This window comes from Acomys minous (assembly GCF_964271855.1).
Source record: "Acomys minous genome assembly, chromosome: 2".
Classification (NCBI taxonomy): Eukaryota; Metazoa; Chordata; class Mammalia; order Rodentia; family Muridae; genus Acomys; species Acomys minous.
Genome location: NC_140484.1, coordinates 66856749 through 66876892, shown reverse-complemented (window position 1 = coordinate 66876892; position 20144 = coordinate 66856749). Strand labels below are relative to the sequence as shown.

The window sequence follows — 20144 nt, the reverse complement described above, 5'->3', positions numbered from 1 at the left end:
CGACTCTCCATGCCTCCTCTTACCCTCTATTTACAGACGCAGAGATGGCTTTGTGGGGAGGATCACTGCGTTCTTTATTTGTTCTTCTTCCCAGCATAGCCACATTGACTACTTCTTCCCCTCTTTGCTTTTCACCACTATCTATCTTTTCCTCTGGAGTACAGAGGTCAAGTAGCAGAACTCAGATGGTCGGGGCTGGAAGAGCTCAGAGTCTGACCCTAATGACTGTGGTGGCAGAGGCACTGCATGCTGCATGTCCACCTGGAGAAACCACGCAAGAGGGTCTTTCTGTTTGCCTTTATTTATTTTGTTCATTCACCTAAGGTCAAGGAGGCAGCAGGATGAACAGACATGAGACACACTGTTCCCTCATACAGTAACTCAACAACCTCTCCCAAACTGACGTGTCCCAGGAAATTCTAAGATCACTTTTTTTTTCATCAGATGATACTTGATTAGAAAGATGTGGCCTCCTGTTTGCTCGTCATAACTCCCATCCTGATGGGGACCAACTTGGAGCTCTTATATCCTGCAGCACAGAGAAACTCTGGGTTTGCCCCCTTCAAGCTCTTTCCCATGATGCCTAGGCTGACTGGCTGCTCTGGCCTCCTTAGCAAGCCTGGCTCTCTCCACCCCAGGGCTAATGGAGTAGCAAAGGGTTTAGGGGCTCTCTGGGGATCCAGCTTGCATGCGACAAGACCCTCAAGGTCTGCTACCCAGCAATCACTCTTGGATGCCGCCCACTTCTGCCTGCTCTTAGGAAGACAAGCTTTGTTGGAAAAGGGAAGAGAGCTGACTCAGGACTCAGCGATGCTCACTTGGTAATAAATGCCTCTATTGTCAATAGAAAGCAGAGTGTGTGTATAGCAGCTTAGATTGTCGCCCGGGGCCAGAGAGGATGGATTTTCTTAGGCTGCCTAAGAGCATCTCAAATGATAACATCTGGGACAAAGGGTTCCCTCGGTGCTGCAATGTCAACTCTGCCATTTGTAAATGTACTGGCAAACTTGGATGTCACGCAAACGGGGAAAGCCCTGGTCCCCTTTCCTGGACAGCCAGTGCGCAAGTGCCTTTTTCAGATTCCCAGATTGACTCGCTGAATTCCCTCACTGCCACCAGCCTTTCTTTGCTGCTCTGTCCAGCGGTATTTGGATAAGTGAGAACGAAAGAAAAACAAAACAAAACAGAACACAGTGAGCCACAAGCCTTCTCCCACTTTGGGACCAGCCAAGCCACGCAGGCACGTTCCTGGGTGTCTCTTGAATTACAGTGAGAGCGTGCTACAGAGTTACTACTGGAGTGGATTTCATTTGCACAGTCTGGGGTATGTTTCAAGTGTCCGAGCGGGTCACCCACGCTGCCGCCTTTTCCGTGCCCGCAGCCTCAGGCGCCTGGCTGGTAGGCTGACAGGCTGCTTCCCAAAGGCCTTCATGATTTCTCTTATCCTCGCCAGGTTGGTCTTGCTGAGTGTGAAGTCACAGCGAGTAGCACCCATGTCGTAGCCAACCATGCAGTTCTTGGTGGAGGGGACGAAGCCTTCTGCCTTGGCTGTGACCACATATTCTCCAGGGTTCAGTAGGCGCCAGTAATCCCCGTCGCTAGCTGAAAAAAAAAAACAGAGCAGGAGGCCTCAGAACAGGTCCTTGCTAGCATAAGTATTCCCAGGCCTATTGCATGACCAGCCCAGCAGAGAGGGCCCTGAGTTTCCCGCGGTCCGGTGCTTGCAGCACTCTGGAAGCCAAAATGTTTTTCTCTTCAGCTGCTTTAATGTTTCAACAGGAAGGGGCTTAGGGTATAGACTCCCCACAGTGCATGAGCAGAGTTGGAGACAAGATCTCCCAGAGTCTTTCCTACGTGACAATACAGGGCATTCACTATAGATGTAAACTCACAAACATTATGCCCTTGCCACAAAATGGCATTTTGGAAAGTCGGCAGCTCATAGCTTCCTACTGCATAGCTATGAATACAGAGGAATCATTTCTAAAAGGGGAGGGCTTTTGACTTCTAAGAAGTTCAGGACCGGACTCCCCACATACGACCTGAGCCCTCATTCTATGGTCTTGGACAGAGATGGGAGCTGCGGGAACAGTTATACACTCAAGGCGGTACAGGGCCTCAACAAAGCAGGGAAAGACCCATGAAAACTGGCAAGTGGCAGGCAGGGTCAAGGAGGAACCCTGATACCCAGTTTCAGCACTGGTCACTTACCCAATGGGCTCTTTACTTAGCTTCAAGTAGGTCAGAACAGCCTTAGGCAGTGGACTCTGGTGCTCCGCTAATTATCCATTGAGACCGACTAAGTTCATTTTCTCATGCAGGCGTGAGTGCTGGCCTCCAGTCTGCTTATTTCCTTTCAGCCACTCTACTCACCTGGACACACACACACTCAAAGCAGTGATGCTGAGACTCAGGCATGGACAGACTACAGCACAGGGCCTGAGCTCTAAAGGATGTCCTATCTTAACACAGGGGCTATGACAAGAGCAGGGAGCCACTTCCACTCTCAGAGACACCATCCTGTAGAAGGAAAGTTGTAGAGGATGAAAGGACACGTGACGAGCACTGCTTGCTCAGCATGGCTCAAGAAACTCTGGGATGCAGAGATCCTTAAAAAAAGAATTAGACACCAGCCAGACTGGCCAACATTTCACCCAGAACAGCCAAGTGAAAAGCTGTGAAATTGTGTGTGTGTGTGTGTGTGTGTGTGTGTGTGTGTGTCCCCGACTTCTATATGCCAGACAAGCTCTACCACTGAGCTATACCTCCAACCTTTTATTTGGTAGGAAATCTGCATTTTCACTCAAGGAAGACACAAAGCAAGAGCTGAGGACCTTTGGGGGAAGGGCTCTCTCTCTCTCTCTTTCTCTCTCTCTCTCTCTCTCTCTCTCTCTCTCTCTCTCTCTCTCTCTCGTGTGTGTGTGTGTGTGTGTGTGTGTGTGTGTGTGTGTGTGTGTGTGGCTGCGCATGCACGTGTGCGTGCACATGCATGTGTGTACATGCAGAGGCCAGAGGTTGAGCATATTGTTTTCCTTCATTGCTCTTTCACTTTGCTTCCTGAGTCACGGTCTCTTGCTGCATCTGGAGCTCATAACTTTGGCTATTTTAGCTAGGCAGCCCCCCAGCTATCCCGTCTCTTCTTATTCCTGAGCACTAGGATCATAGGAAACTCTGCTAAACTAGCCCAGTTTTCACATAGGTGCTGAGGATTCGAACTCTGATCCTCTCATGGTTGTACAGCAAGTGCTTTATCCACTGAACCATCTATCCTTTGCCTGCCTGGCTTTTTTTTTTTTTTTTTTTTTGGCCTGTCTCTGTATCTACTTGTTGCATTTCTCTCTTAGCACTGGTTGTCATCTGTAAAATTGCTATTCTTTCTAGCAATTAATTGTAGGTCTCCTCCAGCAGAAAACATACTCAGTGGTCAGGGACATCCTTGCTGTTGGCAGCAGTAGTTCTTGGCATGCAATCAGGGCCCAATAAACCAAGCTAAAAAGAGGGAGGAAATGCTGGGGACCATGCTTGCTTCACAGAGTCAGAACAGGAGATGTTGGTTCTATAATCTAAAAACGAGTCAGCCTGGCTTTCCCCTCTGCCTGCTGGGTCTCTCAAATCACAGACAAAGTTTTTCCACTTTATACCTAGGGTCCTTGCTATTTCTGCTTCTTCCCCAAGGACGCTTATCCTAGAACCATACACTGGAGGACATAGAGGGAGCCCCCACATTGAGTCCTGTCCCACTGAGCAACTGAGCTAGTGTTCTGGAGTAAATGCTCCATGTAGCCACCATGCCAGATTAACACTGTGGACACTGCTTGTCACTTATGGGATGAAAGGGGCAGCCCAAGCCCAGTGAGTGTTCATTTGCTAGCAGTTCAAATTGGTGTCTTCTAAGCAATGGACCACACATAAAATTCTAACCCAAATGTGCCTCTTAAAATCCTCCTTCTAGCTCCCTCTCTGTGGGATTCTGTCTAACGCCTCTGCTTACGTTATGCAAACTTCTCCTTAAATGAAACTTGTCGGATCACATAAGCCTCAAACAAACTCAAGGCAAGTTCAGCACTTCTGGTGCGCTCAGAGGGTGCTCATAAAGAGCCGTGTGTGTGGACTATGGGAGGCATCTGCCCAGAGCACGTGCTGGGAAATTATTTATAGGAGGACGTGGAGGGGGTAAGATGCATTTCCCATTAGTTCGTCCAAACTGCCGGCTTGATTACAGGGCTCGGAAGTCAGAGCCGATTAGGCAAAGCATTCTCATCTAGGCTTGCAGGGCCCCTGGGGCCTTTTTACCTCCTACTATGCAGAGCCCTTGTGTTTTCCTACATTGCCCACCAGGCACTAAGTACAGCAAGGAATCGCCAGGCCTTCTTTAAGATGTACTCTTTGAAAGTAGCATTTAAGCAGTATTTAAAACACAGATCCTATGCAGAACTAGAACAAATGGCCCCATCTTTCATTCATAGAAATCACTAACATCCTGCTTGGTCTATGGCTAATTGTGAGGACTTGGTCCATGTGTAATGAATTGTTGAATGAATGATTGACTGAGTGAATACATAGATATTCTTAAGGCGCTACTGGATATAAATTTCTATTTAATATTAAGCAAAACTTTGTGGCCAGTGGCTGTAGTATCTAGGACAAGTGGTAGAAATTCTACAGAAGAATGATGCCACACAGCAGCCCCTAACTTCTAAGAAGCTTCCATTGCAACTGGAGTTTTAATAGTTGCTCCAAACTGTCTCTGGGAAGGGGCAAGGAGAGCCAATAAGCCAGGCTTTTAAAAAACCAAACCAAACAAAAACAAAAAAGCAAAACCACCACAACAAAACAATTGCAGAGGTCTCTTGGGAAACTGGAGAGAGGAGATGCTGACTTAGTGCTGAATAAGAATTTTCTAGATGAACGTAGCTAACCAGCTGTGCCACTGGCATGCCAGTGGTTAAGTTCCTGAAAGTCCAATGATGACTGAAACCCGAGCGACACACAGCAAGGGGCAGGTTGTTTGCACTGAGGCAGTTTGTACACATTTGCAGACATACCTGTCCGGATGTCATGGTTAACGCCTTCCACAGAGATGATGGCATTCGGGATCCCTTTCCCATGTAAATCTCTCACTATGCCTTTGATGCCTCGATGAACCTGCAGCAAACAGGATATTAACCACATAATCCAGGATAAGCGCATTAGAATACACAGACATAAAGAAGCTAAATAACAAGGAGAACCTTGGAGGGGGGGAGGGGATGCTTAATTCTCATTCAGAAGGACAAATAGAATAGACATCAGAAGCGGCTGAAGAGAAGGAGCAGGATGGGAGCCCACCATAGAGGTCGTCTAAAAGACTCCACGCAGCAGGAGATAGAAGCAGATACTAATACTCGCTGCCAAACTTCAGGGTGGAGCACAGGGATAGGGGGACCTGAAGGGGACACGAGCCCCACAAGGAGCTCCTGGGGTGGGGTACGGGTGCTGCTGCAGGGACTGATGCACCAACCAAGGACCATGCATGGTGTGGACCTAGACCCCCTGCTCGGATGTAGTTGATAGGCAGCACAGTCTCCGTGTGGGTCCCATAATACGGGGAGTAGGGGCTGCTTCTGGCATGGACTCTGGTGCCCACCTGTTGATCACCTCCCCATGCCAGGGCAGCTTGGCAAGGCCGCAGAGGAAGAGGATACAGGAGACTTGATAGGCTGAGGTCAGATGCTAGAGGAGGAGGGGTTTCCCTTTCTGAGGAATAGGGGAGGCAGGAGGGGGGATGAGGAAGGGAGAGTGGGGCCAGGAGGCAACTAGGGAGGGGGCTACAATCAGGATGTAAAGTGAGCAAATTAAAAAAAAAAATAACACACCCACTAGGGCTAGGGATGTCATGCAGAGGTAGAATGCCTGTCTAGCATGCATGAGGCCTGGGCACTCTCCCCAGCACTGAAAAATAAAACATAAATTCTCTGGAAACTAGAACTTAATTTTTTTTATTAATTTTACTCTTAGTTTTTAAAATTTTATCTTGAGACAAGATCTCAATACGTAGCCCTAGCTGTTCTGGAATTTGCTATAGAGACTCAGCTGGCCTTGAACTCAAGACATCCTCCTATATTACCCAAGTGCTGGGATTAAAGGCTTGCACCACCAGTTTAAAACTTAGTTTTTTATCAGATATGCTTATTTGGACTTTCCTGGGTTCCATGGACTTGGTGACATAGGAGCTAGGGGCAAAGGAACCAGAGCCCATCAAAACCTGACCACTTTGCATAGAGCCATCTTATATTTAACCATGTCATACAACACACACCAGCCGGAACCTGTACCTCAGTCTCCCTGTCTGTAGAATAACGTGACACTCCATGATGGCCCAGGAACTTCTTAATGATAGTCTGGACATGGTATCCCTAGGGGCAATTTTGGCTAACTCAGACCACAGCTTCAAAACCGCTGTTTCCATACTCAAAGGAAAACGAGCCTTTCCCATGAGGCTCCAGGAAGTAGCTTCCAGCCTAGCAAAGGGTGTACTCGCAGCTTCCGGAGAGGAAGAAACTGGCTCCTACACTTTGTGCTGGGAATCCTCCTAGGACTCGTGCAGGGCAGACTCAGGGTGAGACCCACACACCAACTGCAGACATCTTGCAGAGGTGCAGCCACAGCACCAAGAAGCTGGGGTGCCCAAGCTGACTCTGCCATGACCGTAGTTTTCACACCCACAAGCCATTTCTTAGCTACTTCCTCTCCTCCTGGCCACATGTCCAGCATACCTGTTCCATGAACACAATCAGAGACTCCCTGTTATTCTCCCATTCCTCGGGCAGCTCGCTCTCGTGTGGGTATTTGTCACAGCCCACGTAGATGGACAGCTCAAAGCAGTTTGTGTGGAGGTAGCTGAAATCGTTTAGACCTGCCAAGCCAACGAGACATTTTAACTGACTTATGTTAACTGACTTAAGTGGCACGGGGAGGAGGTGGCAAGAACCTTTAGAGGTCTTCAACTGAAGAGAGAAGCAACAACACGAATCTACTATAGATAAACAGAGGAGAGCAAATGTGCCTGGAAAGCCATCATTAATTACCATAATGGACTGAGTGTTTATTTCACTGTGTTTGGCAGCCAGACTGGTCTCCAATGAGAGCTTGAATATTCGCCTGTTTCAATTCATTAAAACAGCTAACTTTTGTCCTGTCTGCATGATCTCTCTGTCTCTTTCTTCACCTGCCTCTTCCGGGCATGTCCATAAGCTGTATCCTGTAGGTCCTCTCATTGAGCCCACAAGCTTAGCGGTAGCTCAGACTCACAGATAAGACGAGTGAGGCTGTGGTCAGCAAGAATTTGTGCAGGATTTGTGTGTCTAGGTTGGAGCCTAGACCGTGTGTGTGGTTGTTTGGCAGCTGCCTGGCTATCACACACACCCAGGGAGCCCCAAAGCAGCAGACCTGCATCCTGATGTGCAGATGGCAAGCAGCTGTCTCCTGATGAGTTTTCTGGAGCTGTTGTTACAAATGACAACACCCTGGCTTAAAGCACACGCTCCTTGCCATGCGCGGAGAGGGCAGAAGTCCTCAAGTGGGTGTGCTCCCTGAAAAGCCTTGTGGGAGCACAGGAGCACCCTCCCTGCCAGCCTGCCTGCCTGCCTGCCTGGCTTTAGGCTGGTCTGGGCACTTGTTACGTCAATCGCTTGACTGCCCGGTTTTCTGTCTTTGCTTTTTCTTCTTGGGTTCATTTAAGGACACATCTCTCTGCTGTAAGGCACATTCAATAATAGAGAAGAAATATCTCCAGGCCCTTAATTACACGTCCAAAGACTGTCTTCCCAGTAAAGTAACCATTACAGGTACAAAGAAGTTACAAAACAGACATGTTGTTTTGGGGTCTTTCTCAAGCCACTACACTAGCTAGTATTTGTGAAAGGAACAAATTATTATGATGGGGGTCACATGGCATAAAATGACCTAACTCTTGGGGCATGTAGGGGTGCCAGGAACTGGGCCCAAGGCATTATTCATGCTCAGCACTGAGTCTCTCTTTACTACTGAGCTTTCTCGCTAGTGCCCCCTCACCCCCCCACCCCTGCCCTTCAAAGCATCTCCCCCTCTCAACAGGATGTCTGCAGAGACTGTTAGGATTCTGCTTCAGTCAGCCTACCTGTGATGTCATTGCCTACCTGCCATGGGGTGTGGCCCTGCCCAGGGCTATATAAAAGGACAATCCTACCTCGCCCCTCCCTCTTACTCTTCTCTTAGTCTCCACCCCCCCTCTCTCGGGTACCCCTCCTCCTTTTCCTTCTCCCCCCATGCTCATTTAATAAACGTCATATAATCTAATATCTGGTATCTGGTACCTTATTACCTTTTGGCCTCATATCTTATTTATTAAACATAAAAGAGACCATCACACAGAAGAATGATGGAAAAGACTCAAGCTACCATGTGGCTTTGCCACAAAGTCCCCAAAATAAGGGCAAGCAGAGTTGGGAGAGTGATAACACGCAACGTTGCCTACATCAGTATGCAGTAGCCTGCTTCCCATGGTGTCACTTTCGTCCCGACACTGTGGAAGTCAACCGTGTCTGTTTGTAATTTAGTCACAAGAGCCAAACAAATAGCCAAACAAACAGATTTTACTCAGAGATTCTTATAGGTATGTCTTTAGGGCTAAACTTGAATTTTTAATGTTTTTAAACAATAGAAAATGTTCCTGATAAATTCAAACCAAACCAGTGTTTATTTTGCAATATATATAGTGTAAAGTCGTTGAAAAAAGTAGAGGCAATATCTCTACCTGGATTGTTGCCAAGACAAAAATGGTATCCTTTCTGATGTGTTTTAAAGTGTCTATGGGAACAAATGCTTATGTTTCTTTTCATCTCCAAGAGATGAGCATACTTGAAAAGTATATTAACACTGAGTTTATAGTAAAATACTATTGAGATTAACTAATGCAGTGGAATGGAGAACAGGACAGGATCTTGACATCATAGGGTTTCCTAGTTTTCATTGAAGTTGCTGTGGTAAAATATTCTGACAAAGAGCAACTGGGAGGGCATTATCTGGCTTAGGATTCCAGGTCATAGTCCAACATAGCAGGGAGCTTGGAGTGACTAGTCATACCCACAGTCAAGAGCAGAGAGAAATAAATGCATATGCATGCATATCTACTTGCTTGGCTATGCTCAGCTCTATTTCTTCATTTTTATTTAGCTCAGAGACATCTACCTAGGGGATGGTGCTGCCCACAGTGGGCTGGGTCTTTCCCACATCAATTACCAATCCATTCCCCAAACACACCCATTGCAGACAATGCCTCAATCTCCTAAATTGTGTCAAGTTGACAATTAAAGCGAGGCATTACACAGGATTTTATGGTTAGCATGCCTGACAGAGGGGAGGCCATTAGAGATGGAACCTTAAGCTGAATGTTTCTGATCAGCCAGACATGAATTACATCGGCATACACTATTTATGTGATTCTACATATCCTAGAGGGAAACATCAGCACCACATTTTTGGGGGTTCAATTTTCTAATAGAAAAGTATAGGAATTGAGGGAAAAATTATCCAGGGTCATAAATTATCTGAATGATAAAGCCAAATTTGAACTATTAGATGTGAAAGACTTCTCAGTTCCATTACTGTCTTGGCAGTCCTCCCACAATCAAGGGAAACGCTGATTTGCATGATGCTGGGACCTTTGACTCTTGAAGATAACCTTAGAGAACACGTTATTTTCACCCCTTGCAAATCTTAGCACGTGAACCCTGGGGTTCTCTGATCACTGCCAAATGATTTGTCTCTTGGAGAAGTTTCCCCAGGCTCATGTGGAGGCTGTACAGAGCTGGCTCTGCCATCTGGTGCTGGTGGACACTGGGTGGCTAGCCAATGGACAGCAGATGTATGCAACTGTTTCCATCACATGGAGATCTCAGGACACCTGATCTGGGATACAGGCTCACGGTCTTGGACATCCCCCAAGATCCCAGTGGCTCTAAACAAAGAGCCTTAGCTTTGGTCCCAGCATGCCCTATGACTTTCTCCCATCCATGGTCCTGTGAGATCTGAGTGTCTCTGTGGCTAAGGGCAAGACCTAACACATTCCAGGTCTCCCAGTTTCTTCGTAGGGTAGAGTCTCAGACATCTCCAGGCTCCCTCATCCATAAAAATGAGCAAGGCCCGCCCACCGCTGAGAACACAGTAGAGGGGTTAAAGGTTAGTCTTTGGGGAGAGCTGAGTGCCAATTCACTGGGATCCATTGATGACCGCTATACTGCACATAATGATAAGAAGTGTGATGGCCAATCTTAGATGGGTCTCATCTAAAGCCCAAACAACTGGGCACCCCTGTGAGGGATTTTCTTGACTGAATCATTTGAGCTATGAAGGCTTACCCTAAACCTGAGCTGCATCTTCTGATAGGAGCTCACATAAAAGGACATGGAAGAGGAAACCTTTGCTTTGGCTGGTTTGCCCTCACTCTCTCTGGCAAGTGCAGCTGTCCTGTTGCAGAAGCATTCCTGCTGGGATTAGAACCTACTTCTTCAGGATTTCAACACAGACTGAATATATATATTCATCCTATTGGTTCTGTTCTCTTAAAGAACCCTCACTAATGGGCGGCAGTGGGCATATGGAAGAGAGCCCTGGGGTCAACTCTGGACTAAAAATCTATGATTGTTAGTATTGCCAACTTGACAGGACCTGCAATCACCTAAGAGGCCCACCCCTGGGGATGTCTGTGAGAGACTTCTAGACTGAGTTAACTATGGTGAGAAGACCTAACTGTGGATACCACCATGTCACAGGCTGGATTGCTGGACTGAAGAAGAAGGAAAAAGCTAATTGAACATCAGTATCCATCTCTCCCTACTTCCTGACTACGCATGCAGTGTGACCAGCTGTCCCACATTCCTCCCATATTGGACTGCACCCTCAACTATGAGCCAACATATCCCCCACAACACACATACACACACACACACACACACACACACACACACACACACACCATACGTTAAGTTGCTTTTGTCAGATATTTCATCACAGCAACAGGCAAAGTAATGCATCATCCGTGGTCACTGGGGACCTGACTCGAGACTTACTTCCAGCTACGGTGTGCCAGGAAGCCCCATTGACGGTGCCATCCTCCTTCTGAAAATCTTCTGTGTGGCACACTCGCCTCCTGGCATCTGTCATGAGGCGATGAGTGGAGGCGTAGGAGTACGCCAGCCAGCGGAACACGTGGTCATCAGGGGTTGGGGTGTGCTCCTGGGTCTTCCACAGGGACCGCACCATGTCGTAGGGGTACGCCACCACCAGCTCACCGCCCTGTAGGTTGCCTCCCAGCACAAAGGGGATCTTATCCATCCAGGCAATGACGGCTCTGGTCTCCATGGCCACCTAAGGGCGTACATATTTAACAAAGAGAAGGAAGTTGCTTCAATGTCCTAGCTTTCAAAAAAGGGAAATGTTTGAAAAATTGGGAATTTTATGAAGCAATCTCAGCAGTATTCCAAATCTCAAACTGTGCCCTGGGAAACTGGACTTCTTTAAAGCAATGGATAAAAAAAGGAAGGCCCGAGAAATGTCCAGTTTCCAGAGCAGGATATTCTAGTAAATACTGAAGAGGCATTATGGTAACATCATCCGGTGATTCCATTGAATTTCTGTGTTAGGAGTGTTCACCACCAACTACAGATAGCCTGAGGAAGACACACAGCAGTAGCATGTCTCCAGATGAAAGGTACAGAGTCCAAAACCAGAAGCCTCAGCTGGACCATGCTTCTAGCCAAGGCATCAGCTGACTTTTCCTGCAGATTGCCAGACAGTGAATACCTGGGGCTTTGCGGGCCAGGCAGGCTCTGCCACAACTACCCAACTGTGTTTCGGTAGCAAAGAAACACTGCGTACAAAATGCAAACGTGCACCAGTCCATGCCACCCGGGAAAGCAGGCCTGCGTGGGCTGTAGTTTGTGGAACTCTGCTCTGTCTAGTCTGAGTCAGTCGCCAAGTCACTCTCAGTTTCCAGAAGATAGAGAGAAGGCTATGACATCACAGGAACATATCTCCAGCTCCCAGAGGCAACAAACTGAGCTGTTTGTGCACAACTAAGGGCGATGCAGGAAGATGAGCAAGGCAGGGAAGAAGAGGAAGTGATGTCAGGTAGCCTACTAAAGGAGACGTAAAATAACTTATAAAGCAATAGAAAGGACTGGGCTTCATTTGAATCTAGTTTTAAGCAAGGGGGGTGGGGTGAAGTGGGAAAAGGGAATTAAGTGGGGAGACTGGTATAAGAAATGAAATGGGAACTTGGACTGGATACGTTGCAATATCAAAGGAGGGGGGCGGGGAGAAGCAAATTTGGGTCCAAGGAGGACTCGGTGGGAAAAACTGTTTGCCTCACAAGCCTGATGACTGGAGTTCAATTCTCAGAACCTACTTAAAATCCAGATGTGGTAACACACATCTGTAGTCAGCTTACACAGAGATAGTCAGCAGGGACAAAAGACTTACTGAGAAGCTCACTGGCCAGTGAGCCTGGGGTGTGCCAGCGTGGTGGACAGCAAGAAAGATCCAGTCTAAACGAAGTGGGAGGAGAGAACTGACTCCCGAAAGCTGCCATCTGACCCCCAGAGGTGTACCACAGCACGCACGCCCCCATGCTCACACATGTCCTGGAGCTCACACACAGAAAAAATAACTGGAAGAGAAATGACATCGTAATATAAAAATAGTAGAATCTGTGGATTTAAAGGACAGTTCCCTGTAGATCAGAGATGCGTCGTAAAATGTTTGCAAATAAAGTGACATGATGACATGGCTGCTTTAGGAAGAGGGAAGAGGGATGCCCAGGTAGAGGAAGAGGCATGGGTTGGCACATGCCAGTGCTGACATGTGTGCCTCAGAGTCCTCTACGGCTTCCTTTACTTGTGCGCATTTGACTTTTTCTGGGGGAAAAGTTTTAAAAATGAAAACTGCTAATGCAAGGCTACACAGAGAAACCCTGTCTCAAAAAACCAAAACAAAACAAAACAAAAACAAACAAACAAACAAAAAAAAGGATTAAATTAAAAGGTAGACATCGTTACATGGTTAAATACAGACACCAGATTATAATAATTATAGATCAATTATAATAAATGACTGATTGTCACATGAAGATAATTTCAGCAAGACAAAGTTGATGACAACAGGGGAACTCTGGGAACCAGTTACTATGCAGATGTTGACTCGGGGTGCAATGTGCTTCATTAAACTTGATTCTGGCGTTTAAGTACAGCATAGGCCCTGGGTCAGGTTAATCATGGAACGCAGCTCACCACACAGGCCAATCTGGGAACCCACGTTTCAACCCAAGACCCAAGCCTCAGAAGCAGTTGCTATGCACCTGTGTGATTTCAGCCCCTTCACACACCCCATTGCTTCCCATCAGAAAAAGCTCCCTAGCCTAAAGGGGCCAGGTCTCATTTCACCTCTGTATTGTTTTAACTGCACATGAAGATATAGTTTGTTTTTACTTGTCTCAATTTTTTGACCCAGTTCATGCTCCTGAGATTCATTCCTGACTTTGATGAGCACTGTGGTTCCCTCTTTTCCACTTTAAGGCAAAGAGATCGTTTGTCTACACATGTGATGATGACATTAAGCAATCAGTCTTTCCCTATAAGGAGCTGTGTGCTTTGAACTCTCTTGTACTATGTGCTGGTACACACATCTCCAAAAGGGAAATGGCCACATGTGACCAGAACTCACCTTGTGTATGTCATCAGAAGTGGCACTGCCTAGGTACCTAGCAATTAGTGAAAGCTGAAAACAATGTCAAGAGAACATGATTGACATGGATGAGGGTAATGATAGTTTAAAAAAACATGCATTCTGGGCGCAATTATTTTGTTTCTTTACAACTCTGTAGTTATAAAGACCTGATACCAGCTTGAAAGACAGTGAGGACCTAGTCCTGTCCCCTGCTACCAGAGAAGATAAGAAAAGAAAGATGCCTTTGTCTTGTTCTTCCATGCCACATCCTCTGAAGATACCAACAGACATCCTTTGGCCCTCCTCTGCCCCACAAATGAGAGAGATTTTTTTTTCACTCACTGTGGCATTCTCAGACAGAAACCACTCGGGGATGGCAATGAAGTGGTTGGGAGCTTTTCTTGGAGCGGCCTGCCGGTCCTCTGCCTCCCAGAGCAGCGTGTTTAAATCTGGGAAGTTGTTGTTGATATCGATCCCATCGTGGGTCCAGCGTCCCAGGGACCAGCCTCCCAACTCGGAACCCTGGAGAAGAGTCAGAACGGGAAGAACTCTCAGACTGCAAGAGAACCAGGGATGAGTAATGTGTCTGTGAGCCCTGTGTGCTTCTCCGGGCCTCTGAATGCTCTTGGTCCCAGAAATAACATCACAGGAGAATATAGAAAAAGCTGCTACTAACATCTGATAAGCCATAGACAACACAGTCACCTCGCTCCAAAGACAGTTACCCAGAGGACTACTCATGACATATGGCCAAGCTCAAAAGCCTTAGATCTCTTCCCTTGGCCCTCCCTCCACTGCTTGGCTGGACCAATGAAAAGGAAGAAGTCTAGGACAGGAGCATTGTGGTATCACTACTATCAATGCAGTACCAATGTAACCCCACCCCCAACACCTCGCCCAGAATCCTGGTCTTAGTGTTGTGTCTATGACCATACACCCTGAACGTGCCCAGTCTTGTCTGATCTTGGCTAAGCATGGCTGGTTAGTACTTGGACGGGACTTATTGTTATGACTAACCAAGTATTTGTTCCAGAACCAACAAACACAACTAAATGCTGTACTTTAAAGCTTGTATTTGGCAGGCAGCTCTATTTAGATGGTGCTCTATTTTATTACAAATATTATGAAATGTCACTATTGATTCTAGAAGTGGTTTAATGCAATTATATACAGGTGTGTATTTTATACATACCTATGACACATATACAAATCCCATATGATATTTAGAATACAAAATATAAGCACTGTATCAAAATAGTCAAAACAGTTATCATTAGGGGCCAGGTGAGAGAATCAGATGATATATATCTGATGATCATACATACATATATACACACACATATATATGTATACACACATATATATATGTGTGTGTGTGTGTGTGTGTGTGTGTGTGTGTGTGTGTGTGTATCATGTCCCAAAAGTGCTCAGCCAACCTGCGGTGCTACTGCCATTAGTATGTAACAATAGCACTGCTCATACGGACATTCTCCATCTTGTGAACATATACCTCTCTCATGGTACCATCAGTTTCAATTCCTGCATTGTATCCCTCAGACACTTTAGGGATGCAAAGAAACACACAGCTCCTACAGGCAAAGGCTGCAGACACAGGCACTCAGCCTCAGCAAAGAGACACCCGGGAAGAAGGCAGAAGTGGCTGGGGAGATGGCTCGGTTGGTAAAGCACTTGCTGAGCAAACATGAACTTAGATCCTCAGCACCCAGGTAAAAAGCTAGGTGCAACAGTGTGTGCCTGTAATCCCAGGACTAGGGAGGGAGAACCAGGTAGACAGATCCCTAGCACGCCATGGCCTGCTGCTGGTCTAGCTGAACCAGCGAGTTAGAAGTTCAGCAAGAGACCTTATGTCAAGAATTCAAGCACAGAAGCTATTGAGAAAGACCCACCACGTCAACCTCAGGGCCCCCTCATGCATGCATACGCACATGTGCACACATGTACATGTACACCCCCCACATGCACATGCACACATAAATACCTACACACATCTATCACCCACTAGAAGTTCAGCAAGAGACCTTATGTCAAGAATTCAAGTGCAGAAGTTATTGAGAAAGACACACTACGTCAACCTCAGGGCCCCCTCATGCACACATACACACATGTACACACATGTACATGTACCCTCCCACACATGCACATGCACACATAAATAAATACCTACACATATCCATCACCCACATCAAAAAGCAAGAGAGGGAGAAAATAAGGCTCCCGTGAAACTGGGCTAAGCACACCCTGGACTTAGGATACAGTGCTTGTTTCAGATGAAGAGCTAGAAGACACTTACTCCCTCGCAGGCCTTCTCATAGCCGTCTGGGTTGAGGGAGGGCAGAATGTGGATCCGTGTCTCCTCCACCAAGCGGACAATGCGCGCGTTCTGCGCCAAGTACTCCTGGCAGAGGAACTGCAGCAGCAGCAGCAGCAGCTCTCGGCCCAGGACCTCGTTGCCATGGGCCCCCGCGATGTAGTGGAACTCGGGCTCACCTTGACAGAGACAGATACACAGGCTCCTGCAGGCATCCACATGGGGCCTGGCGAGGTTTGGAAGGACACAAACAACCTTACAGCCATACTTCTTTTTTCTTTCCAATAAGCCTCCAAATTTACATTGGGATAATTATTTTAGACCCAAGTGCTCAAGCAGGCAAAGGGAAAACACAAACCATAGACAGCAAGCCTAAGCAACTAGAGCCATGGAGTATGTGTTCTTAGCAAGGACAGACTACATATCTCAGTGCTTACGATTGCAAGCTACACCAACGGACAGCCATGGCTTTCCTCGTCTACAGTGCAGGCTTTCTCTGGGAACCTCTTGTCACATTTTGCAAGGAGCCAAAGACAAGTGAATATACGAAGAAAATAGTCTTAAAGGGAATCAGCAAGGACACGCTTTGGTTCATAGTCTAAATGTTTCCTCTCCTCCAAAATTTAGCTTCCTATTGAGAGGTGCTATGTGTGTGTGTGTGTGTGTGTGTGTGTGTGTGTGTGTGTGTGTGTGTGTGCATATGTGTATGTGTGTGTATGTGTGTATGTGTATATGTGAATGTGTGTGTGTATGTGTGTGTCTGTATGTGTATGTGTAAGTGTGTGTGTGTAGGTGTGTGCAAATGTGTATGTCTCTGTGTGTGTCTGTATGTGTATATGTGAATGTGTGAGTGTGTGTGTATGTGTGTGTCTGTGTGTGTCTGTATGTGTATGTGTAAGTGTAAGTGTGTGAGTGTGTGTGTATGTGTGTGCAAATGTGTATGTCTCTGTGTGTGTCTGTATGTGTGTGTAGTGAATGTGTGAGGGTGAGTATGTGTGTGTGTAAGTGTTGTGTGTGTAAAATTCATGTTGAAGTCAAGACTCTGGGAAAGAATGAAGAGGTGGGGCCTTTCAAAGGGGATGAAGGATTAGCATCCTCTGAGAATGGTTTATGAGAATGTAGCCTTTCTACCTCCCTGTATCATGCAAGGGTAGGGCAGAAAACAGGCCTTTGCCAGACTCCAGATGTGCTGGCATCTTGATCTTGACCTCCACCACCATAGGAAATAAATTCCTGTTGTACATGAACAATGCAGTGTTGGCTATTTTGTTATAGTAGCTGAACAGACTCAGATCACCCTGCTGGGCGTGGCTTATCATACTTCTCCTGCCTTCCTTGCCAGGCCTCTGTGTATGAGGAAACATGATTTTATCCGCAGCTAAGGACTTTGCCCCCTGAGAGAAACTCCTGAGACACGAGGCACGGAAGAACAATAAAGTTGAACAAGCCAGACATAGCTTTGCACCTAAATTTCAGTGGACTTTGAGAGCCTGGCCAGTCTGACCAACAAGAAAACCAGAGGCCACACAGCTTACAGGGACTTGGAGTGGTGACAAGTAGAAAGAAAATAAGTAACGACAGCAGAGTTTAAAGACAACACAGGCGTTCTCCAGAAAGGAGGGAGCCCCTGTCATTTGAGCCATTCGTGAATCAGAGGGTACAGAATCTGTCTTCTCGCCAGCCGTTTTCTCCTTCGTCTGTCTTGTGATTGGCTTCAGGAGCAGAGAGCACAGCTCTTCTAAGATATGAGGGGCACGGAACCAAAATCCACTTGTCTGTGTGAAATGGCTCACGCCCAGAATCATAAGCACTGTCATGTGGGGTGTGAGGAGATGCCTTCGAGTTTGGTAAGAAGCTACTGAAGATGGGGTGCCATCTCCTTGCTTGGGGGAGCTGATATAGTTATCACCAGCTGTCAACAGGACACAAGCCCAGAGTCACCTGAGAAGAAGGAACCTCAGCCAAAGAAATGCCACATCATATTGGCCCGTGGCGGTGGCTGTAGCTGGGAGGTTATTTTCTTATTTGTTGATTGATAACGGAGGGCCCAGCCCACTGTGATGCACCACCCCTAGGCTGGTGACGCTGAGCCGTGTTAAAAAGACAACTGAGAAAGGCGATAAGCAGAATTCTTCCACGGCCTCTGCTTCAGTTCCTGCCTCTGGCTCCTGCCTGAGCTCCCTCCCTGGTTTCCTTTGATGGTGAGCTTAACTATTTATAAGCTGAAATCGACCCGTTCCTTCCAAGCCGCTTTCGGTTATGGTGTTTGTTACAGCAACAGAGAGCCAAGTAAGACAGAAATCTTTCTCACCAACTTCGTGCTCCCCGGGATGGTCAGAGATCTCCACAGCATACAGCTTCAGGCCCTGGTGGCTCTTGCCGATGTTGTAAATTCTGGTGATGTTGGGACACATTTCATTCACAAGCTTCATCAACTGAGAGACAGAGTAAATGAAAGGTTTTGAGTCTGGATGCTGCACACTAAGAAGGCAGTGCTCCCCAAAAGAAATCTATCTCTACAGCCTCCCACTCCAGGGATCCTCTCCTCCCTCTGTCTAGAACACCTTCTCTGGTCCCTTATTTCCTAGGATAATACCCACCTTTCCAGCCAGAACCAATCTTTGGCCATCTTCTGTAAGCAGAAGCTCTTGGCCATTGCCCGCCCTGGCCCTGTACTCGCAACATACTTGATTATTAAAGTTACAGTCTCTTGCAATAGACTGGATGTCTGTCCCACAGCTGAAATCTAATCAAGGCAATAGTATCAAAAGCGGAAGTGTCCAGTTCAGCAAGATGGCTCAGTGGGTAAGAAACCCTTCCTGAATACCTGATGGCCTGAGTCCTGTCCCTGGGACCTGCATAATGGAAGGAGTCGTCCGGTGGAAATGTGCACACAGATGCACGCATGTGCCCATATCCCAGCACACCTAATAGATATAATCGTAATAAAATGTTCTTTTATAAAACTAAGTGAAGCACTGGACAGTGATTATGCCACATGGGTGGAGACTTTGGAAACAGATTAGAACCCTTTATAAAAGACAAAGGACGTGTGCTTGCCATGTGCACAGAGCTGTGGAAAGGCCACACACACATATGAACTAGTGGGTGAGGCCTCGGCAGACAGTACAGCTGCCAGCACCTGGAGCCTGTTGTCAGCCTCTAGAACTACAAACAAAGCATTTCCATGTCCCCTCATCAGCAACTTGATGGCGTTTCTGCTCCGACATCTTCAACAGAGCAAGGCGTCTTCCTAGGTTGGGATTTTCGCTTGTCTCGGATGTGATGTGTGGTTATCGCCCCCGAGCTGTTGTCACCACATCCTCGGCTGCAGTCAGCACCTTCCTGGTTCTCACTGTGGTTTCCGTCACTCTGAAAATCAGTCTCTTTGGAGGCCGAGTTGCACAAATACAGAGTACTGGATGTTAAGGTTTTTTTAATCGCCACACACCTGAGGTACGGAACAGCGGGAAGGAGGCATGGGATGATCCAGTTCGTGCGTGCTAAGTAAGGACCACCTGGAAGGGCCATAGACACAAACCTCATGGGACAAACAGTGAGCAAAGCAGGCTGCAGTGGGGAATGACGCCGCCTGCAGTGGTCTAGATTTTAAGATCAGGTCTGGGATGTGAGAGTGACATGAGCTATCCGGAAAGATAGTAAGGGCTCCAGAGGAGACAAGGCTTCTGGTGGATAGTGGTGTGTGGAGGACCAGAGAGATCCTCTTCCCAGGGGTTACCTTACTTCCCATCCCTGAATGGTGCCTGTGAGCACTGACTTGTTGGGTGAGAGGTGTTTTGCAATCCCCAGGGTACCATACCCTGAATTGAAGAACACTGTTTCCCCTCTATATTCACTGAGGATCCCACTCTCCACCAAGCACCATACAGAGAGTTAATGCTGGAGAACCCAGGACATGTGTCAAGAACAGAAGGGACGCTCAGGCACTGTCAAAGCAGAGGAAGACGATCCTGGCAAGGGTGATGGGCAGGCAGTACCCATTAGAAGGGCACTGCCACTCTGAAACACGAGTCGGAACTTCATGTGCCCGTTTCTTCTTCTGCAGCCTGAAAGA

The 20144-nt window shown here is 47.1% G+C and overlaps 1 protein-coding gene across 1 annotated transcript in view; it reads right to left on the bottom strand.

Moving 5' to 3' along the window:
- Positions 1–283: 283 nt before the first annotated feature.
- Positions 284–20144, bottom strand: part of CPXM2 (carboxypeptidase X, M14 family member 2) — a 113526-nt gene continuing 93665 nt past the window's right edge. Inside the window, exons 8-14 of the mRNA XM_084772686.1 lie at positions 18381–18504; positions 16052–16248; positions 14083–14262; positions 11088–11385; positions 6756–6895; positions 5046–5145; positions 284–1602 (exon numbers count right to left, since the gene is read on the bottom strand). Of these exons, the coding sequence (XP_084628812.1) occupies positions 1349–1602; positions 5046–5145; positions 6756–6895; positions 11088–11385; positions 14083–14262; positions 16052–16248; positions 18381–18504 (1293 nt within the window). The 3' untranslated portion in view covers positions 284–1348. The remainder of the gene's footprint in view (positions 1603–5045; positions 5146–6755; positions 6896–11087; positions 11386–14082; positions 14263–16051; positions 16249–18380; positions 18505–20144) is intronic.